General features: G+C 42.0%; 1 protein-coding gene across 3 annotated transcripts in view; it reads left to right on the top strand.

The window, feature by feature from the left end:
* LOC139050652 (ral GTPase-activating protein subunit beta) overlaps positions 1-23,638 on the top strand; it is a 61,225-nt gene that overhangs the window by 30,622 nt on the left and 6,965 nt on the right. For all 3 annotated transcript variants that reach the window (XM_070527244.1, XM_070527243.1, XM_070527242.1), the window contains 12 exons: positions 4,440-4,580; positions 5,831-6,057; positions 6,949-7,059; positions 8,163-8,352; positions 8,657-8,745; positions 10,736-10,860; positions 12,416-12,586; positions 15,646-15,718; positions 16,051-16,221; positions 18,804-18,942; positions 20,416-20,571; positions 22,309-22,557. In XM_070527244.1, the coding sequence (XP_070383345.1) occupies positions 4,440-4,580; positions 5,831-6,057; positions 6,949-7,059; positions 8,163-8,352; positions 8,657-8,745; positions 10,736-10,860; positions 12,416-12,586; positions 15,646-15,718; positions 16,051-16,221; positions 18,804-18,942; positions 20,416-20,571; positions 22,309-22,557 (1,842 nt within the window). The remainder of the gene's footprint in view (positions 1-4,439; positions 4,581-5,830; positions 6,058-6,948; positions 7,060-8,162; positions 8,353-8,656; positions 8,746-10,735; positions 10,861-12,415; positions 12,587-15,645; positions 15,719-16,050; positions 16,222-18,803; positions 18,943-20,415; positions 20,572-22,308; positions 22,558-23,638) is intronic.

Raw genomic sequence — 23,638 nt, 5'->3', positions numbered from 1 at the left:
GAGAAGATGGGTTCTACATTTGATATCGTAATGGTAGCATTAGAGCAAAAGTGATTTCAGAGGATGCATCATTGGTCTACTCTGAGGTAATAGAATCCAAAATTGATTTTAATGGAAGGACACATACCTGTCCACCTTGTAAAAAGCATAACTGTACTGCAGTGAACTAGCAGGGCACACGGACCATGCCACACTCATATTTTATTAAAAGGTAATTTAGCAAGAAATGATGGATCATGGAAGCAGAACCTGAGCACTGCTGTTAGTGGAAGCAGCTCCCCATTTGACTTCCAGCTATGCATAAGGTTGGCATTGCAAAAATAGTTTGGTGATTGTAGCAGCAATTCATAGCCTTGACTGTGACAGCAGTTATAAGACCAGTATCACTTCTAATTGGCACATGATGCTAGTGTATACTTAGATACTGGCAGGCATTAAAGAACACTCCCCCCCCCTCCTCCGTAGTTGAAATTGATATGGAATCTCACTACGACTTAATTTGACTTAATTTTGATTCTAGTGGTGGAAAAGTTAGTACATGTTCTATTTAGACAAACTATCTTCTGTCTAAATTGCGACACCGAAGTCATGGTGCTGTGATGTGAGAGAAATTCGGCACAGGAGTGCTACTTATGTAGTGAGAAATGTGTGGTGAAAAAGTGTTAAGGAGTGTAAATACTACTTACAATCTGGTGTGGGACAACTCGCTTGTGAATACTGATAGCCGCCTATCTGTGACAGTGTATGCCTTTCTGCTCCTGTTGATGCATGCATTTGTGGACAGTACTGTTTGCTGGCACTGACCGATTGTTTTGTTGTGGTGACTAAAACATTTACTAATACTTCAGGTTTGCAGATGTGATTTAGCTTTGTATGTAGCCATGCCAGTTGGAAGTCGCCAGTGTTCTGTTGTCACAAGGCTAACCAGAACTGATATTACCAGGTTTCCTTTTTTGAGACAAATTTAAATATCACCAGTGGCAGGTAAAACAGTTCTATCATAGGCCTGACGTAGAAGATTTGAGGCTGACAATTATTGCATAAGAAATTGCAGTAGGTGCTTAGCTAATTAACGAAATGTTTATCTATTAGCCTTTTAACTACCCTTTAGGATACATGTTGCAATTACTGAAGTCAGTAAGTGCTCAAGAGACCTTTAAATGAAATTTCGATACTAGCAACCGCTTTTGCATTAGCACGGTCATACGTGTGGCAAAAGCTTTTTTTGTCTAGTTCATAAGGAATAACCTTCTTAAGCAGTGAACTGCAAGTTTAACTGGAGTACCAATGCATTTTGTCACATAATTTAGAAACCTCTATCATTAAACTGGTACCACCCTTAACATTTGTTCCTAATGAATGTGCCTTGAAAACTCACTGGCTCCAATTTTCGCATTGAAACATGTGCCCTGAAGTAATTGTTGGTAAGCTACACTATCAAAATTTTGTTAATCAGTCAGTGCACTTCGATTAAACCAATGCAAGGAATAGAATTGTTCCATCTGCCACAGGCGACCTTTCTTCAGAAGTTCTGTTGAAATAAAAAAAAAACACTGGGCATACAGTCGACTTCCATTAATTCGATCCTGACGGGACCGACGAAACTACGTGAGTTATCTGGCCGGACGAATGAAACAAAAGGCAGAAGAAAAAAACGCCAAAGCACGCCGTTGATCCACTTGGTGATATTTGCTTTTAAAGTTAGCTTCCCCAGAACACAACGGTGTTGTGCAGTGAAGCATAGTAGGTGGGAAAAGACGCCATTGTTACGGGACATAGCACGTGTTCCTTAATTCGCACACACATGCGCAGTCTCCGGTGATAGTACGAGCACTGGGAGGCCTAATAAGCTTACTGGCAGGTCTTCAGTGTTTTAGATAGACCCTTGCTCTTTTTGTTGGCTTTAAACGTCCCTTCGACGTATGGAGCTTTTTCATCTTAACGCCTTCCCGTTCGCTAGCTTTCCCAAACGCACTTGTCCGCTTCTCGGAGCACAATGTGTGCGCACACGTATAGTTAATATGCACTAGGAATGGCCTCACGTGCGAGACATGCATGGTGGGCGAAATGAGGGCTCTAATTGCCACAGCAACGCCAGAAACGGCTCTAAATGGCTGCTCATATGCTGATTAAGCATCTAGGTGCTCTTACTGTGATAGGAGATGGCGCGTGCACGCGTGTATAACTAAGAAACCCGTATTGTGTCCTGTGACACAGCACGTGCCACAGCCTACCATTCTTGGTATGCTTCACCGCAATAACTTGCAGGCATATGTTTCCCCGCATAACTATTGCGGTGAAACTGACCAATTAAGTTTGAATTATCCGGTAAGGGTCAATTTTGAGATCTAAATAATGGAAGCTTTGGTCCACAGAAATACATGAGCGCCGGCCAGGATTTTTGGTCGAGAACTAATTAACCAAAAAGTCGAATACCGGAGTCGAATTAACGTATGTCTACTGTATAAACATCATTGAGATATAGTTCCGCCCGCTTGGTGGTGGCACTTTTTAATTGTAAGGCTTTAAGTATTTAAAGATATCAGCAATGAGTTTGTTGTTCTATGCTCTTATAAGGTTAAAGAAATCCTGTATGGTGTTCAAAAGTGGTTTACATTTGGTGCAAAATATGGAAGCCTGAAAGTGTCTTTCTAATGTGAGCGAGGCATGAAATGTAAAATATGAATCCCTTTTTGATGTCCGTATTCAGATTTTCTTTACTAAACTAAATTCTAAACATTTTCTGAAGTGTCTACGTAATGTGCAAGGTGCATAAACATTGAAATGAGAAATATTTGTGTTATATATTTTCTAATTCTCTTCACTAAACACTAAATATATTGCATGACTTGTTTGTTGTAGGTGCTGCGGCACGCTTTAAAGAAATGTGCGCATAGCTTTAGCAGCTTGAGTCACTTTTTCTTCAAAAACACATCGTATTCAGACATGCTCTTTAAAAAAATAGTACTTTTCTTTCATGACTGTTATGCGTAAAGAATCATGCATAGTGCTTGCTGTTGGAGTCGCATTTGTAATTGTGGCTTATGAATGACGTGTTCCACATAGTCATCTTCTTGTCTTATTGCGACACCCATGCAGTGTTTCTGGGAAAAATGTATGCCCAAGCTTGGGCTATGTTTTTGACATGTCTGCATTAGAAAAGCATGTGTGCTTGTTCATGCATCTCATTTACTTTGTTAGTTGTTTTAGTAGTTTTTAGATGTTTACTAACACTTTGCTCTGTTGAGCATACTTTTATAACATTTCTCACACGATTATCAGAGTTGATAAAGCAGCTTTGAGAGTGTCAGTGAAATATTGAAGCCACATGACATTCACCTTTTGATTTTGTATGTAAATGCAAAAGTAGGTTTGCGTCTGAGTTTTTTCGTGGCGGTAGAGCTCTACAGAGAAGCCACTATGATACCTAAGTTTTGCATAATGTCATTTTTTGTGATAAGGAAGACACGACTGGCCTCTGAAACTTGCTGTTACTAGGGTATATGGTATGCCTATCACTGCTGACTGCATTTCACTTGCTTTTGACAGTGTTGTCACTACTCAGCCTCATTTAAAAGTTTTCATTTATGTATGCTATGTGTGCTATCTAGCAAGAATGAAACGCAAACTTGCTTCATGTTTTGCCACTCGAGTTGACAATGCAATATTGATCCACAGCTGTTTCCTGAATATGCATTGGGTATGAACCTCTGCATCAAAGCATGAGTGGGAAAAAAATTGTTGTGATGTTTTGATGAGTCTGGGATAAACTGCTGTTGGTATTGGGTTTGATTCACAAACTGGGACAAAGGTTCAAGTTGCAAAGCCTTTATTTTAAGAAACCCATATAGGTTTTCTTCATTGCCTCACAGGCTACTCTAGGGTGAATGGTAATTTTTTTCTTTCATGAAATCGTGCCAATTGCTCATGTTGATGAAAGCAGTATAATCATAAGGTTGTGCCTCCCGCTTTATAAATAATTACGCATTTTTGTTTTCTTTTATTAAAAAAAGAGACGAGTTATACATGGGGTTGTACAGATGGGCTGTATGGGTCATAAAAGCTGTATTATTTGCTTTTTAAAATTTTGTTTGTTCCTTTCCCGAAAGTTGTGATTTGTGGCTTGGTCTATGTGTAGTCTATGGGCTGCTTGTATGCATGGAACTATGGCCATTTATGGGTCTGCCATTCCACTGGTATTAATGTTCACTGTACTTCTTGCTTGCTTGGCCTCTGTCCTCATGTGCTTGCAAATAGCAAGTATGTCAATCATATCCTTGTCACTGTTGTTAATTGTGTTCATTAACGACACACGCCACTCAGTGGTTTGTGTCAGCAGATGTCAGTGTGTCCAGCAAATGTCACTGGTTTCTTTATGAGGATGTCTTCCTTAATTTATTTCTCTATTGGTGACCTGCATCTGTGCTTCTCTTTTTTAGATTCGGCCAATGCTTTATTTGTGCGTTCCATCTACCTCGTCTGCCACCGGCTGATTTCCTCTTGGAAGACTGACGTCCATGTTTCACTGGCCGCGCTTGAGGTGTTGTCGGGACTTGCGAGAATCCGCCAGCCCCAGCAAGGTGACAATTACTTTGCTTTGAAGTTTGAATCTGTGAAACAGCAAAGTGTTTGTGTCGACATCTTCAGGGCATCTTATATGTACATACCTTAAGGTATGTACATATAAGATGCTAGGACAACTTATGTTCATTACTGCAGCCGAACACTGAAGAGAAATTTTTTTTTTTGTATTAAGAAATTAGCATTCAACAGTTACCCTTCTATAATTGCTTCGAATTATTCGACACTTGTTTGTTGAATCATTTCATAGAGGCATGTTCATTGAAAATGCAACAAAATAAACTAAGTGTCTTGCCCAGTTCAACAAAGATTTTTGATAAATAAGGGGATAATATCGGTATGCCAGCTGTTAATTTATCTGATGTGTTTCTTTGATCTGTTATTAAGACCATATGATACCTGAACCTTTTATGTGTGGGTCAGCTGCATAACTGAATGTCCATCTGAGTTTAAGAAAATGGAATCACTTCAAGAAACACCGTTATCCATTTAGACCTGATCGATGTATCAAAACAATCCATTTTAGAACATCTTTGGGTAATTTCACCTATATGCTAATAAAACTCCTAGTTCGTAGGCAAATCCATTACCTCAGTGGGCCACCTATTCAAACTAACAAACAGCCCTTGTTATTTTAGGAGTTCTCAGTTCAAAAGTTCTCAATTTAGCAGAATAATTCTTGCATCCCATGGAGTTTGTTAAATCAATGTTTAACTGTATTAGTGTCTATAGCAATAAGTATGTGCTGTGGCTTGCTGAAGTGATCAAGGCCTGCAGATAATGGAAGGCTGCTTCATAAAAGTTGCACAGCTTAACACATGATAATGTAGCTCATGTTCAGACCTGCTTAATTGTTATCGGTAACGGTGAACTACGTTATATTCCGAAAGAGGCAAAGAATGAACTTGGCAAGTTTAAAGAACTTTTGCTGAGATGCAACAGCCGCAATACACCGAAACCCATGATATCACAACTGACTTACTGGCGCGCAGGTTTCGGTACAACATTAAAAGAAGTGTAACCTTTGCTGTTATTTTCTCTTGTGTAGTAAACAATGCATTACCGTGAAATTAAGCAAAAAAAAAAGAGTTTTGAAGTAACGCTTAAAGTCCAAAATAATTTACCATTTCTCTTCAATGTCCTTTTAACAGCACGACCATGTAAGTAACCACACGCTGTCATCACAGTCGACGCCTTCTGTGCGTACACAATGCATGACTTCTGTTTCTCTCCTTGGTCTTTTACGCAGACTCTCTCGAGTGTCCGCGTGCCGTGAAGTGGATCTGCGACTTCATTGTGTACCAGTGTCAGCGACCGCCGCCGTTCCACTCGCGCGACCTCCACTCGACCATCGTGGCGGCGTTCCAGTGCCTGACGGCGTGGCTCATGGCGCACCCGCTCCTCATGCAGGACAAGGAGACTGTGCACCATGTGCTCGAGGTCGTCGAACTCGGTATATCGGGATCCAAGTCGCAGGTACTGCCCATGGGGTTTTGCATCTTGCCCACACAGGTACCTAAAAAGCAACTCCAGTGATTCCGCCGTGAAGCTGTTATCGCAACTGGAGCCACCCGGGAGCATTAATGCTGAATGTGTAGGATCTGTAGATCCTGTACATTCTGTGTAAGAAATGCTGTGTAAGAAACCACAAGTCTTAGCATGTTAGAAACTGCGATATGGGAGCCGGTGAGGGTGATGTGTGGAATTAAAAGTTTGGGAGTTATGGAATAAGAGGCATTGTGGGAAATCATCAACGTTTCGTTGGGTCTTGCCCAAGCCATTGCTCGGTTTTTATGAAGTTTTGGAGAGGAGTCACAAAAGGAGAGGGAGGGGCTCAGGGCGAAAGTGTAATGTTGCACCGCAAATTGCCAATTAATAAATGCAGCTTTAGTTTGAAGGGAAGCTATGCTCAACTCCTAATGATACTGTTTGGTGCACATGACCAAAGTGCTTGAGAGAATGTTCAATGCTATAATTCTGTATACTTCCTTGGGCCTATAGTACTACTGGCCCTTGAAACAGTGCAGAGTTAAGCAGTTCCAGGGTTTGCACAAACTAACCTGATGTGCAAGGTGTGACAATATGAAATGATGCACTGAATTGGCTATAAAGCAGTGGCTGCTGCTAAAGTTTGGCTTCAGATCTTACGTGACAGTGATTGTTGAGTAGCTAGCTTTCTTGTTTAACTGCTCTATCTCTTTGTATCTCTTTGAATCTTTTTGTACTTGCTTGGTTTTACTGTTGCAACAACAGCTTACGATCTTGCAACACAAATTTAATGTTCCCCTTCATATTACCCTCACTGCATTATTCCATGCATTGTTGCAAATGCCAAAAACATTTCTCGCCATTTCTTGTATATTACAGCCGAAGGTGTCTGATGTACCCCAGCTGAAAGCCGAAAAAGAACTCAAACCTTCCTCCCTTCGGGTTCGAGATGCTGCTGAAGCTCTCCTGTCATGCATGATGGATCACGTGGTGAGGAAGCTGACTTCATTTCTTTGGAAGGCTAAGCATTCTTTGCCTCATGCCTGGTACTTTGTGGTGGGCAGGTAGATTCCTTTCTCACGCTGTTTTGGGTCTCCGCAGTAATAATAATAATAAAAAAAATTAGTGCCCTATAGTAGCGAACTTCACACCGCGGTCCCTCAGCAGCGATAGTTCAATGCTGTACCCATTAGACCAGATATATGTGCGTGCTGTACTTCTCTCATACCAGTGCCATCTGCACTTTGAGATAATTGGTGCATGTGTCGCATCACATAGTAGCAGTTTGCTTTAAAAAATGTAAAGAGCATATGCCCATGTGCCAGTTTTTGTGAGGCCAGAGGCGCAAGAATCGAGTGCATGAATAATTGTGAACCTTACCACTGTTTTTTGTGTGCATCATGTTGCATGGCAAAAAGTTGCTTGTAAAGGTCACAGCACGGCAGTTTCTCTGACTCTCTTCTTTTGGCAGCCTATTATTTATTAGAGCCGACATTTGGGTAAGCAATTATAGATACGTGGTAGAAAAACATCTAGACTTTTTACACTGATGGAGACAGAGTAGACGTACACCTGCACTGAACTCACGTCTAAAGTTTGTTGAAGATGCAGCGAAACATATTTCTCCAATAATCACAGAGAAGGATAACATGAAAACGTAACGCAAAAAGTAAAAAGCAGCCTTACATTTGAAGCACCGTTTTCATGTATACACACTGTCAACACACTTGCCATTTGTTGAGAAAGGCTATTTCTTAACGGAAAAATTTCTAGCCACATAGCAAAAAAATTTCTGGAAAATTGCAGCACTAAATGAAAAATCTGCTCCAGCCATAGATTCTGCAGTCATTAGATTTGAAATTTTCCTTTAAATGCAACAAACCTCCTCAATTTGATGCAGTGCATGCTGAGAAATACAATTCCTTCGTTTCTGTGTGCATGCATAGTCACTCCTCAGTTAAAGATTCCTCTTGGCTGTGAACAGGAACGAGAAATGCTGTGTTTCTGAGCTGGAGTGTCCATGCGTACGTGTTAAAGCAAATAAAACATTACCATTATTGCTGGTTGACCATTACTGCCATTGCCTGTCACAGGGCTACTTCCCCAAGATGGCCGGTCCGGAGACATTGTCTTCCCTGCTTGACGAAGAGGCACTGCTAAAATTTGGCAACGCCGACGCCACGTCATCACTACCGGAAGCTGTTGGCAAGCACTTTCGCTACTTCGTCTCGCAAAACTCCGCCGTCATCGCCGTGCTGGAACAAAACCTCGGCAACGACCAGGGTGAGCGAGTTAAATCCGAAGCCTTCCACTATGACATCATTCACGCGATGGTACTGCTGACAAAACGTATTTGGGACATTGTGACTTCTCATGTGCATAATTGCTGCCTCTTTCAGAAATCCCTATGAGAAGGCATCAAAGTGCTCTCACATGCAATCACTTAAATATCTGTTTGCCCCCACCCCCCAAAATATTACGTGGTGTATTGTAGAACAACCTAGTCAGTTGACAGTAGCCCCACAAAACATGCTTCTGAATGCAGCTCTTTGTTGCATCATTGCCTCATGAGATGATTGATATGCAGGTGCACTTCCAACTGTGACAATTTTGGTCAGGGTCCCATTCGGGAGGCACGCTTGGACAATGCAGCTACGTCAACTTCCACGCCACAAGGTAGGTTTTAACTGCCTCGGACTTTCTTCAGAGTCGTTCTTGTCATGGCAATTTTTCCCCTTCTATTATTGTTGATTATGCAATCAGTGATTTGTTATTTAGCATTGTGCTTTTTTTCATGTCAACTAGAATGTTTCACATGACATGCTGCCACATTTTTGTTGTTTTCTGCCATTACAATAAAGCAGGGGCTGAAAATTAGTCCAGCTGAATATCTTTTTGTCAGACTGCTTCACTTCTTGTGCTTTATTGTAATGTAGCATGTAAAGTAGCAAATCTAATAGATCACATCTGATAAATGCAACCTGCAGCCTCGGACATATGGCAAGATAATCTGAAAGATGAAAAATGATAGAAGATAATTAAAAAACGCACACATTTGACTTGCACTTAGAAGTATACTTTTATGTCGAGGTATACTGTTATATAAAAATACACTTCTATGTGAGGTTAGAACATTCAATATTAGTTTTTACACCATTATTTACCTCTTGGGAAAATTGATCGGCTTGTTATAAAACAACTGTATAGCATGATAGAATGACCTTATATTCGCACATTTTTGTGCCATGCAAACGTTTAATTGGCAGGGTAACCATCTCGCAACTTACGCAACCTTTAAATCAATGAGCATTTGCAGAGATGACAACTGCGAATTTTTGCACATGAATGGATGCAGCCATGCAAGTTTCTTGGAGCGTTCACCCACATTGTAGACTCCCCGGGCAGAGCATTGTTTTTCGAGTCGGCAATGACGATGTGCCGTCATGTTTTTGTCACGTGACTGCACATTGCACGAAAATCGTGCTTTCTATCGCCTAGACATCCCATTAAAATTTAGGAGCTGAAGTTTGGCATGTTACGAAATCTTCTAAAGCTAGAAGGGGTAAAGATTATGTTAAGAATATAGAGGAAGGAACGAGCTCGGAGGGAGCATTGTGCAACATGATTGAAGCCAAGCGTATCAGCCCAACGTGTGAGCGTCATGTCAGAGCGCGCGATAGGGCTCAGTGCTACCAGTCTGCAGGCAGCGCTACGGCAGGAATGCCGAGCAAGTGTGCATCGATTAAAATCTACCAGAAAACAAACATTCTCAGCCAATACGCTGAGTCCCAGAGGTCACATGTTGAGCTGTCCTTTCGAGGGAAACAGTGAAGGGAATGGTTCCACGGAGATTGGCTTGCCAAGGCTGGCTGCTTTACGCATGCTCCCTCCTAGTTTATTTCCTCACTCTGGTTCAGATGCACCAACAAGATTTATGTGCCTTATCTGTAGCCCTTTATGGATGGAATGCTGCTGCAACACTCGGAAGAAAAAAAGTTTTTTTGCCGAGTTTCAGTGTTGAGTGAAGAGTTCCTGGCTGAATGTCCTCAGCCAATACTGTATGACAGGCAGTAAGCATTTGTTGGTTTAGAGCAGGAATATAGGACAGGGAAGAAGTTTGGCATGTGGCTTGCTTTCTTTTGAAAGCATGGTCAGAGGAGACAGACCTATTCAAGATCTCCAGCTGCAGTGTTATCACACATGTGATGTAAACCAAATGCAATGTTACACCTATGGTACACCTATGATGAGAGATGTCTGTACAAGTCCCAAACGAAGCCGTAGGTGGCTTGGGGTGAAGCTCACTTCCAGTCTTCTGCCTGGTGGTGCCCCCTAGTGCTGAGAAGTTTATGCAAAATTCCTTTTTTTTCTTTTTGTACATTATGTTTATTCTCGGTGTATTTTGCATATTTAGATGTAAAATAAAAATTCTTTAGATGTATTCATATACGTTTCACGCTTAGAGAGTAAAAAAGCAACGTTGAGTGCAACACAGAAAATAGTAATCAATATTCTTGGCTACTTTCGTATATTCTTGTGGTTACTTTTTTTAGTCTTGAGACCTGGCAACTATGCTTGCTGTGAAGAACAATATGGAGTGTGTACTTTGGTGGGCAGCCCAAGATTGTTTGTGTCACCTTCAACAGCTGATTTACACGCTGCGCAGTCAAATGCTCGAAGTGCTGCTGCGAACCCGGGCAGGCCGATGCCCTGTTACGAACCAGCGGATCGAACCAACCCACCTCCGTCGCTGTTTCCCGAAAGCATCGCTGAAATTCCCACCTGCGAAATGTAAGTCCCTCTGAGAACATTAAAACTGGCTGGACTCTGAATCACCACTTGTTCACCCTTTGCCATCACTTATCTCTATTTGGTTTACTTTGAAAGAGGAACTAAAACACCATCTGAGCAACCAAAAAGAAAAATGTAATTGTGGGAGTTCTGCTTCAAAACCATTATCTGATTATGAGGCACATCATAGTGGGGGATTCCAGATTAATTTTCACCACCTGGGTTTCTTTAACGTGCACCTTAATCTGAGTATGGGTGTTTTTTTTTTGCATTTCGCCCCCATCAAAATAACCTGTGACCTACATGTTTTAAAGGTACTATGTGACTGATTACAATGTTTGTTGATGTTTCATGCTTTCTTGTAACAGATGTCCTAATTCATGTGTAACACTGCTTATCTGTGGGAGCTTTATTTCATGTTATGTACTGCAAGTTCGTGCTTCTTTACTTATCTTTGTTAACATATCTATATGAATGTTAGAAATGAAATGCAGTTCATGACATCTGTCAGAGCTTTTTTGTAACATGCAAGGTAGTGTATGTTCTTTAACTGGTGAGAGAGGAGCACAGTTTTATAAGTCAATTATTCTTGCGATAATGTGTTTCGTTGCATTTAATGTTTCATCAAGTTTTGCTCTACTAAGCCCGAGATTAAATCCTGGCTGCGGCGACCTCATTTCGATGGGGGTGAAATGCAAGAATGCCTGTATACCATGCATTGTATGCATGGTCAAGAACCCCAGCTGGTCAAAATTAATCGAGTCCCTCACTGTGGCGTGCCTCATAATCAATTCGTGGTTTTGGCAGGGAAAACCCCAGAATCTAATTTAAAGTTTTTATCAAGTTATGTTTACAATGTCTCTACTACAATGTCTCTAAATAACCCTATGTTGATGTTAAACGTTAAATGCAATCTGTACTTTTACATTCCGATTTGAACTACTCTTATTCACGATAGACATATTGCAAAATATATTGTGTCTGAATGAATGCCTAACCAGTGGCTAGTTGAGATTTGTTCAAGTAGAGATAATGAAATGAGCATATAACATACTAAAACAATAAGTCAACACGAAAATTACATATTAATGCAAAAGCTTATTCAGATGGTGACAGAAAAATCTAATGTGTGTTAGAATACATAAACTTGTTCAAGCAACACATTCATATAAACTGTATATTGTGCATTGAGCACAATCGTCATATAACAAATTATTGGATGCAATGAAGTGAACCTAAAATGCATCTTACCAATATCAGAGTGTGCAATGAGTATTATGTGTTTATAATAAATAGTGGCTATAACAGAAATATTTTTGTGTCGGATGTTTCACTGTAATGAGGCTCAGTTGTATAGCTAACGAATGAAAGAAATTCTGTAACAGAAATAAAGACAGAAGAGGAAAGGGAATAAGCTGTAGCATGTTTCTTTTTTTTTTATTCACCTTCGCTTGTAGTTGACTTCAGCTAAACTGAGCTTGGGTATGCATGCTGTCCGCATTGAGTGCATCTTTTTTCGTTCCTGTATCATTTGCTTTCTTTTTCTCAACCCCAGCGACAAGAGTATACCGGACCCGACATCGCAAACGCTGACGCGGGATGAGGCCCAAATGTTGGGCTTCCTTGACCAGCAAGCCAAGGTTGAGAAAAGCATCTGCCGGCGATGGGAAGAGGCCATGCTAGAGCAGGACTTCCCAGATCCGGCTACGGACTGCCATGCCCCGAGGTTTGTTTCGAGTTGGCTCATATGTGGCTGAAGGGAACAGTGGAAGGGTGTTCATGTGTCTGCCCATTGCCTCGTGACCCATTGTCACCCATTGTAATGTCGTTGATGGTGTACGGGGTGGGAAAAAAAATTTGTGGGGAGACCGCAGACGATTGTCAATGCCGAATGCATCAAGGAAGCTTCATTAAGAGCTTGAATAAAGCTTCAAGCAAGGACGTTATCAAAGCAATGGTGCACTTGATGGCGTATGTTTGTTGCAGTAAGATTTAGGTAGCATTTGTTGTCATTGCATGAATGCATCAAGAACAGAGCCATTAACTGGCATATCCATAGTTATAAGAGGGCCACATGGCTCACTTAGCAAGCATAAAATGAAATAACACATGCATTGAACCGTTACGTTATTCTGACCTGAGTATACCGTGCTTTCAGTTGACACCTTCAGCATAGATTAATGCTGGCAAGGTCCGCTTACTGTGCCTCCTTGTCGTGTTGCAGGGTGATAGTTTTACCTAGGCATGATGATGCTGACATGCAATGTGACACATGGGATAGCGCAATGTGGTCCACTCTTAGAGAGGGTGCTTAGTTAGCATTTGGGCACCAGTGGGGCCCTGGACTAGGGGCTCCACCCACTCGCTTTCTGCATTTTTTTCCTTTTAAATAAACGTTTCGATATATATATATATATATATATATATATATATATATATATATATATATATATATATAGTATTTGGCCAAAAGTTAAAGCCCTAATCTTACATGAAACCATGTCTTTTGTCAGAAAAGAAGTCTTCATAACGGAACCTAGTTGTTTTTCCTTCCCCGTAACGTTAAAGAATGGGTTATGTTATACAGTGGACATCCGTTAATTCAATTCTTGTTAATTAGTCATTTTTGGTGAATTCAATCCTGACCTAAGGTCTTGGCCAACGCCCGTGCATTTCCATGGGTCCAAACGTTATTATTGCGATCTTAAAATTGGCCTTCCCCAGATGATGCGAACTTGGCCAGGCAGAACTTGGCCAGGCAGAACTTGGCCAGTCAGAACTTGGCCAGTCAGAACTTGAGAAGTCAGAACTTGGCGCCTGACACCTATGGTGACCCCAGTAGCGACCCCTTTAGTGGATGAGTGTGTCTTGGCGCAGCTTAGGAGACAGTGACTGTGTTGAACATACATCATCAATTGTCGAATACTCCTTTTTTGCCAGCCCAAAGAAGATTTTCGAGCAATAACCGTAGCTCGCAATGACTAATTCCAGCATTTATTTGATTCTAACATGCGCCTCCTCCTCCCCCCCCCCCTTAAAATTGGGCTGAGAATTGCCGGCGTGGTCAATCACATACTTTTTTTTAACATACTTAACCAAAACATACTTAAACCAAAATGGCGTGCGTGGCGTTTGCATGCTCTACCACATAACACAAGTGTAGTGCCGCACCCGCCGTGGTTGCTCAGTGGCCATGGTGTTGGGCTGCTGAGCACGAGGTGGCGGGATCGAATCCCGGCCACGGCGGCCGCATTTCGATGGGGGCGAAATGCGAAAACACCCGTGTGCTTAGATTTAGGTGCATGTTAAAGAACCCCAGGTGGTAGAAATTTCCGGAGTCCTCTGCTACGGCGTGCCTCATAATCAGAAAGTGGTTTTGGCACGTAAAATCCCATAATTTTTTTTTAAAGTGTAGTGCAGCGAAGCTGACTTTAGAAACATGGCCGCCATTGTGCATATTTTTCTTGCTAAGAAATTGCGTGCGCATTAGACCTCTATGTTATTTAGGAGCTTTCATGTAATTTCTATGTTAGTTTTTGTTGAACACTTAGAAAGTGAGTGCGCGTTTGATTCGGGGCATGTTAGACTCTGGCAAATACTGCCAAATGAATCTGCAGTGTGTTCTACCATTTATTAAAATTTTTTTTGCGGTTTCCATTTGTTACGTAGCTTGTTTAATTCGACCTGCCAGATTATTGTATCAGTTTTGTTGGTCAGGCTTGGTCGAATTAATTGATGTTGACTGTAATGGTTTCAATGCAAATCAGGTAGAATTGTGTTTGTTCAGCATCAGGTCTATTTCTTGCTGCAACCAAGTTTGGCGGCGCTGAGCTCTTTTGCTATAAAGAAAGAGTTCCTGCAACAAGTTGGGTATAGAGCTATTAACTCGTGACACTCTGGTTCTACAATCTCAAATTCAATTTGAAGCATATGTTTTCTCGAATAAGAGCTTTTCTCTCATTCTTTTCTCAACATGCTTCGAAGATTCTGCTACTGGCATGCATACAGCATCACAACTCTCTCCTGTTAACATTAGAAAGTTGCTATTTCTTTACACAAAAGATCCAGCAGAAAACCGGAGCGATGTTTTGCCTCCATCTGATACGGGCTGTGGTTTTGATCTCTTTCTCTATAAAAAAAAATCTCACGGGTTGACATGCTAGAGCTGACACCGCATTTCAGTGGCGTTATAGCTACCCACGTTTTGATGGTTGCTGATCAACGTACACACGAACTACCTCTCTCTTGCATTGTTATCCGTGAATCATTACAACCTTATGGCTTATGTACTGATGCTACCTACCTACACCTTATGGCCTTGATCTGCTGACGCTGCCTGCCTACTCCTCACGACCTTGTGATCTGGTGGTTTGGTCTATTAAGTTACAAAGCAATATCTACATATATGTCTATCAGAGTGGTTTTATGACGTACCACTATAAGTAGTTCAGCAGTAACATAGCTCCACAACAAGTACAGTTCAATATGTAAATTGTGTGATTAAATGCTACACCTAATTTTCCATTCTTGGTGTCTCCGTTGCATTGCATTACATTGTATTACAACCGCTTCGAGAGTACGTATTGCACAGGATTAGCCTAATCATGCCTTTGTACTACCTTTGGCATCACCTCTGGCACATCTACATGGGCGTAGCCAACAAAGACTGTCGACTTTCCTTAACAGTGCTAGCTCATGAAAAAATAACTAAGCAAAAATGTAAATCTTTAGCCGCAACCTTTTGAACTTCTAAGAGTGTTAAAACATTTTTATTTGTCATTTCAGTGTCTGCCAAGATTTCCAGACTGCCCGCCTGTTCCTGTCTCACCTGGGATTCCTCTGGGATGACATCACAAAGGTACTGACGCTACGGCATCTCTTCCAACTTGTGTTAGCTCCTGTGACTGGACTTCTTTCAAGCTGTGTTGCACTTACTACCTATGGCTTGAAACGCCATGCTACTTGTAATGGAGCTGCCAAGAGAAGGGAAGCACTGTCAAGGATGAAAGGGAACTAGGTGATGCAATGAAATTTGGAAACTCGCAGGCATAAGGCAGGGCTGGTTGACAAAAGATAGTGGTAATTGGAGATCGCTGGGAGGGCTCTTCGTCCTGCAGTGAACATGAGCTAAGCTGATGTGATGATATTCACCAAGCTTTGCCGCTGTTCATGCGGTGTCTCGGACCTCAGGTGGTGGGTACGGGAAATGGCCAGCCCCTGATGGCCCTGAACCAGAACCAGGCAGGGTTCTACAGTGCGCTCGACAGCCTTGACCGCATCCCATCGCGCACCAATGACACCGTGTTCGTCTTCTATGTCAAGGAGGGTCAGGTGACCCCGCTCGAGATCCTCGGCAACGTGGTGAGTTTCTGCGATGTACTACTGCTACATTTAAAAGGTAGATTTATCTCGGAAGCTCCTACCTTAATATTGTCAACTGTCCCTAATTTTAATACAATTAATTCGATCCCGAACGAAGGTACCGGCTGGCGCCTATGTATTTCTATGGGCCCAAATTTTTGTTACTTCGACCCTAAAGTTTGCCTTTGCCGGGCAATTCAAACTTGAATAGTCAGCACGCATGTGCCTGACCACTATAGGGACCCCAAAAGTGACTCCCTTAGTGGCAGTATTCGCCTCGGTGGAACCTAGGGGGCAATGAATGCGTTGAACAGACATAATCTCCTGTCGAAAATCTTACTTTCGGCCTGCCCTTGGAAGAATTTCAAGCAGTAGCCATAGTTCACGATGTCTGATTATGGTATTTACCTGATTCTAATGTGCCTTTCTTTTTGTAAAACAAAATCGGGCCTAAAATTGTCAGCGTGGTGTAAAGAGGCACGAAACCAAAACCACCTTTGCAACGTATGCTTTGTATGTATGGTCATATGCTTTACCGCATAACTCGGGTCTACTGCGGTGGAGCTTACTATAGAAGAGTGGTGTGGCTAAGGTGGTTTTATGAAGCCGGTTGCCATTGCACAGCAATTTTTCTAGCTAAAAAATGAGTGCGCATTGGTTTCTGCTTTTAGGAACTTTAATGTCATTCCTACGTTAGTTTTCTACTTTGGACACCTAGCAAGTTGGTGCACGTTTGATTTGGGAGTGTTGTTAGAATAGGGCAAATACTGCCAAATGAATCAGCAGTGTGTTTTGGCATTAGTTTTGCATCTTGTTTAATTCGACCGACCGGATCATTCTATCAGTTTTTACGGTCTCATTAGGGTTTAATTAACAGAAGTAGACTGTACCATATTTAAGTTCCCTAACTTTCACTTTTCTTTTTTCAAGAAAAAGCCCTTTTCCCACTACAACATGGCATGCATATCTGATTAGAGTACAAAATAAAAAAATTGCATTATAGATTTTAATCTCACCTCTAATCTTGTATTCAACTGTCCAGCCTTGAAGGCTGTGCTTTGCCACACTGCGGTGCTGGAAGCTCCTGCAAATGATGGAAGTTTGTTGTCACTGACCGCCACCATATTGTACCTCTAGTGACTTCAGAGTAATGTAAGCAGATCTTGAAAGTCGTTCTTTTCTGCACTGCAGGTGCTGGAACTTCATCATGTTCACTAAAAATCACTGTCACCCAATAAAATCTGGTCCAGATGTCGTTGCATCTTTACAGAAGCAGCTGTTTAAAGCACAATAGTCAAGGTGCACATTACAATCAAGAGTAATTAATTTTTCATTTGTGTCTGAAAAAACAGGTGCACGTTACAATTGAAGGTGCATTATAATTGAGTAAATATGTTCAACAGAGAAATCGTTTTGCTTGGCATTCGCTGCGCTGATTTTGATGAGGTTTGTTGCATTCAGAGGAAAAAAAAATAAAATTTACCGACTGTAGGAAGTTGTTTTTGTTTAGGCTGTCAATTTCTTTTTTTTTTGCAAGAGTACTAGTCGAATATTGCAAAATTAGAAAGAAAGACTGAAGCATCAAGTTTATAACTTGGTAACTCAGCACTAAAGCGTGATATCACTGTTTTGCTTACTCCACCTATTGAGACGTGTAAAGTGGATAAAATTGATGGTATTATACAGCGCTGAAATATACTGCCACTTTGCAAGTGCTTTTGCAAAAGCCTCGTAAGCGTTATAACGATTTCATGTAAGCTGTTTGCTGAATGTGACAAATCAGTTCTGCAGCAATTTACAAGGTGGAGGAAAATTTATAAAACGGACAATCCAGTTTCAATAATATCTTAGTGCTACAGTCAGGTGGATGACAATTTTCCATTTGAGGGTGCTATAAATGTGTATGGAATCACATTTGTTTACGGGAAAAATTGGAAAGGGAGCTAAAAGCCTTTACCACAATCTTTGCTCTTGGGAGGATTGCACTTGCAGTTTCCTCTTTTTAAAGCAAGAGCTTTCTTTGATTGTTCTTACCACCTTGTGGTTTGTATGTTTCTGGCCGTTTATGGGCCAGCTTGGTTAACTGGGTTTCCAACTTGGGGAGGGTCTCCCCAGCACAGAAGCCCACTGCTGTAGCCATTAAACTATGTACGCCATGCCTGAAAAGGCAAAATAAAACCCCTTTACGTACTTCTCTCATGCAAGATGGTGCATTTAGATGCTTGGCACATTAGCCCACATTGCATAGCAACCATTTACTTATAAAAAGTGAGTTCGCACATCTTCCAGCTGACAATAGAAATAGAAGTTAGGGGATACATTTGTCGCTGAAATAAGCTGCACGTCTCCCATCATATTGTGATGCTGTGGCACGCATATACACGTTAAAGCATGTTATGTCTTGTGATTCAACACATTTTAATGTCGAATAAAAGCTACGTTTTCTCTGCAAGGCCCATCGTGATGGCCAAGGGACGTGTGCATCACTGAAATTGGCAGCACATCTCTTGTCGTAATGCGCACTGTATCGCTTACAAAGGTATCAACCCAAAGTTGGCTTGCCGGGATTTTTTTTGATGCAGACGAGCAGCCGAAACGTGCACCCCCAGTTCCTCGAGTTCCTGCGGTCCTTGGGCTGGCCGGTAGATGTGGGAATGCACACCGGCTGGACTGGCAACGTAGCCACATCGTGGCGAGTCACCAGTGGGGATTTCAACATTGGTGAGGCATGGTTTTCGACCGTTTCACCTTTCTTAAAGCATGCGCCTCTGTCTCATTTAGCACGGATGCTTTGTTGTATTGCAACGTGCAAGCTGATTGAATCCGATTCACAGTCGAATCAAGCCATTATTGGTGGTTTCAAGAGGGATGTTGGCATCACTTTCATGCTCTTCCCGGTATGGGATCTCTCGAGGACAGAACTACATGTATGAGACTTTTGAAGTGTTTTTAACCCTTTCGTTGCCAATTGTACATGACAAGGTTGCATTCAAAGCAAGAAGCACTCATGAAAACAATATTTAAGCATCTCGCATACATCTTGAAGCACTTCCGATTGGATTTGTGCTGCTTCTTTAAATAATATATGTAATGTAAGATTAGTAAGAAACTAGATGACTGCGTGTTTGCTCTCGGTGTCAGTATGTCATCAGGTTAATTTATTTACAATCAATATCCGATTTGTCAGATTTCCAGGGGCTGCAAAAGCATCCAAAAAATCGAGCAAACACAAAAAATTAGTGCCTACTGCCCCCAAGGGCACAAATCACAACATGCACCTCCGAAATGGCTCTGAAGGCCTGCCGGCACACTTATTAGGCATATTAGTGCTCATACTTTGACCGGAGATGGCAGGTGCACGCATGTATAATTAAGGAATACAAATAGTGTTTCGTGACCATTGCCTCTTTCTACTCTTAGTGTGCTTCACTGCAATACATTGTGTAGGCTTCACCGTGTAACTTCGCTGTATTGCGGCGAAGCTGACTTTTTAAAACTGGCATTATTCAACGCGTTGTGCTTTGCTGTGCACCGAACAGCAGGAAGCTTGGTAGCCAACGTCAGAGCAGCTAAGCCTAGCGTTGCTGCAGTGGTGGCTAGGGCTGCCAGGGATTCGGCATGCAAGAGCACCGGTTCAAGGCTTCCAGATAATCAAAATACCGTTGGTGGTTGCTTCGATTAATGTCATTTTGGACCTGCATTCATGTAAACATTTTGGACCTGCGTTCACGAATCTAGCGGTTCCTGCTATCTTTCATGATGGAAGCAGGAACCTACTGAGCACCGATAGTTGTTGGCATTATGCTAGAGGTCTATTTTGAGGCACATAAAAAAAGCAGCATGAAGATCAATCCCATGCTAATTCTTGGCAATCGAAGGGTTAGGCACCAAATTCAGGCCTAAAGTTTAGGACTGAAATTGGACTAATGATGATACCATTTATAGTAACCATGGCCAAGCAAACTTTACGTTCTTGGGCAGCATACATAAAAACGAAACATGAGAAAAAATGAGAAAGTCTCACAAATGAAAGTATTTACTGGAAGAAACTTGCCCGCTTTTCACTCCTTCTGCAAACTTTGCACTTGCTTTGTTATATCCGATAATTCTTTGTATCTGACAATTAGCTATATCCGTGTTTAGTCGAGCTTTGACCATAGCGGCACACTGCAAATGAAGACTGTCTTTGTGCAGCTGACCTGCCCGCAGACCACGGTGGGAGCCTATACAGCGGCCACCACCAGGTCCTGTACTGGTCAGACGTGCTCTCCGAGCTAGTCTTTGTGGTCCCTTCGCCCAAGAACCTTCCCAGAGACGTCGCGTCTGGTGAAGTCACCCTGAGGCCCAAAGGTTTGTTTGAGTGTGCTTTATTCATATATGGCCATTACTCCAAAATTAATCATACAGTTTACGAATTCAGGCTCGTTTTACAGCTTTTGCAAGTGTTGCCTCAAATTTTACTACAAAGAAATTATCTTCATGAGAAAGCTCATTGGTCACCAAACCTTTCGTTCGGAGGACACCAGAGGGGTACTTGCTTTGAGCAAATTGCTGAACCAGGTGAAACGGGCAACAACAAACTTGCACATAAAGCCGCTGTGACCTAAGAACAATGTGTTACTTGTCCATCTCTGCTGTTCCAAATTTACTGCTGCATTTCTGCTACATCTAAAGTTAAAATATTGTTAAAGGAGTCCCGACACGAAAGTTTGGTGTCCCCCTTTTCTTGCTTTATTAGGTAGCTGTCGACTCCATAGTTATGGTACAAAGCCTCAATTCCTCGAGAGAGTCACAAATGAATACCTAATTACATCACTCTTTGAATGGCCTGCCCAAAACACTCATCAAGTGCAGCGCAGCCTTGGACGTAAAAAAAGGTTACTTCTCACATCACCGAGAGCGTAGGTGGCGAGGTGTGGTGGTTGCAGGACAGGCAGCGACTGTGTTGCCGAAAGCTGCCAGACTGCGCGCCCCTTCCTCCTTCCCCATTGTTCTCTTCTCTTGGGAACGCAGGAGGATGCTCTCTCCCCTATTTTCCTGTTGAGTTCTGAATGGACTCGGTTTTAGGCGTGACGGCCGCAGTGTGTGTGTACACATCAGTGGTATGTGGCACCACGAGACCGCCACAACAGGTTTCATTGGCGAAATAGGTAACCTTTCTCACATCTGCAACTGCTCAGCCCTTGGCACGTGTTTTGAAATGGGACTATTAAAAGCTAACATAATTAGTTATTTGCTGTGCTTGTTGGGGAATTGAGGCTCCCTAACGTAAATTATTGGGTCGAGGGCTATCCTATAAAGCAATGAAAATGGCAAAAAATTTCTGTTGGTACTACTACTTTAAAGAAGTTTGTGTGTGTCCCACAAAAGGTATGTGCTCAAAGCAGGCTTAAAGAAATAAATGAAACTCTATGGAAATGCCCCCCTCTCCCTCATGCCCAGGAATGTTACAAATTTGAAAGCTCACAGGTTGGCACATATTTTTCTTTAAGGAAAGAAGTTTCGGGCATGTTGGCACTGTGTTCTTGCAGATCAGCATGCAACAAAACGGGGACAGTGAAAAGCCATTACTGTGCATGTCCGCACCCACCGTGGTGGCTTAGTTGCCATGGTGGCAGCATGCCGATTGTGGCAGAGTGCTGGAATGCTCACTTAGATTCATGCGTGCATTTAAGAACTGCAGGCGGTCATAATTAATCCAGACCCTTTCACTAAAGCTCTCTCGTAGCCCCTGTGTTACTGTGGAACGTTAAACCTGATAGATAGATCAATCAAGCAACCAATCAATAACACGAGTTATCATTCAATCAGTCAATGAATGAAATTTTCAATCAGTTTAATTGTTTGCATTGCTTCAGTGACCTTGATTAAGTACACCAAGTTTCATCATTTTCTTTATGAGGAACCCACACAGTTTGTGTTTTCCAGCGTTATTGGAACATGAAATAAATTAAATTGAATTATGTTACAGTCAGATTAATGGCAACTCCTGCTTGCTAGGCCTGACTGTAGGTTTAGTAATCTATGCGCAAAGTGAGTGCTGAAGTCTGAGGCCAGTTTTTTTCAGTGCTTCCTTTTCCCATGTAGCCGACAGCTTCCCCGAGCGGTCGACGACAACTATGATGGGATCGCCAGTGTACGACGGCATGACGGCAGGTGCCGAGGGGCCGTCAGAGAAGGTTCAGCGTGCCATGTCTCTCAACATTGACACCACAGAGACAGTGACGCGTCCTGCCCGGTCACGACCGGCACGCATGCCCAATGTGGCACTGGCCGAACTCAAGGTGCTGGTTGTGTGGCTTGAGAGTTACGAGGACCACGTCTGCTTTCCCCTGAGTAAGTTGTACTCCCTCAGCTTCTTAACCCTTTAACTGTCAGTGACAAGATAATACGCCATCAAGCGTCCTCTGGTGCCGATGACAAGTTAGCTCGTCGTAAATTTTTGGCAATGCTTGTACATGTCTATGTGATCAGGTTCCCGTAATTTTGACAATAATACACAATTACTTTTGCCAACTTTGTTTTTATGCTTATGAAGTTTTCTTCAGAATTCGTCACGGCAGTTAATAGGATAACAAATGATGCACAAAACTAGGCAATGACAAATTAGTTCTGCAGAAATCCTCAAAGAAGGTTCATAAAAAAAAATTTTTATTTCCCTGACAGTAGTAGCGTGAAACTATAGTAGCGTCGGTCTACTAGCTGGCTGACCAAATTGACTGAGTGACTGCATATTTTTGTGCGACTGATTTTTTATTATTCAATGTCCCTGCACTCAAAGTTGTCGGTTAAATTGACCTCTCTCTGCAACCTGCTAGCCTCCTGGTTAGCTCAGGTGATAGAGCCTTGGAAATGTGTTCATCCTAGGTTCAAAATGCTGACCAAGATGAATTTTTCTTTTACAGCGAAGCTGTTGAGGGAAGTTCCACAATGACTTTCATTTAGTGAAGGCCAATGTGCAATAGAATGGTTGATGCCAAATGTAAATGCAATCCAATGCATGTGGAAGCCTTGAATTTGCTTTGAAATGAAATTGTCAGTGACTGTAAAATGAAAGTTGCGTTGCGTATAGTATCTCATTCAAATAGACAACAAATTATATGCACGAATTTTTTTAACCAGTAATCTGTCATTTGTGTTTCTTACGTCACGTTGTAGCGGTTCCACATTGAAGTTCAGCTGGAAGTTCGTACGGTTGCGGTGGTAAAAGCTAACGCCGTCGTGCTTCAACTAGTGCAGCAACAGCAAACCGGTTATCTGGTTATTCGATTCATTGGTTATTCAAATTTCAAAACCGGATAACCGGAGTTATCAATTATTCGGTTGGTTATTCGGTTGTAGTATCCAGATGTTTGGATAGCTGGGTATTTGTTCTCCTGTATTTGTATTGTAATTTCTGTTCTTAAATTTCTAATAT

This window comes from Dermacentor albipictus, chromosome 10, assembly GCF_038994185.2.
Source record: "Dermacentor albipictus isolate Rhodes 1998 colony chromosome 10, USDA_Dalb.pri_finalv2, whole genome shotgun sequence".
Lineage (NCBI taxonomy): Eukaryota > Metazoa > Arthropoda > Arachnida > Ixodida > Ixodidae > Dermacentor > Dermacentor albipictus.
Note: the sequence above shows the minus strand (reverse complement) of the source record. Positions and strands in the feature narration are given on the sequence as shown.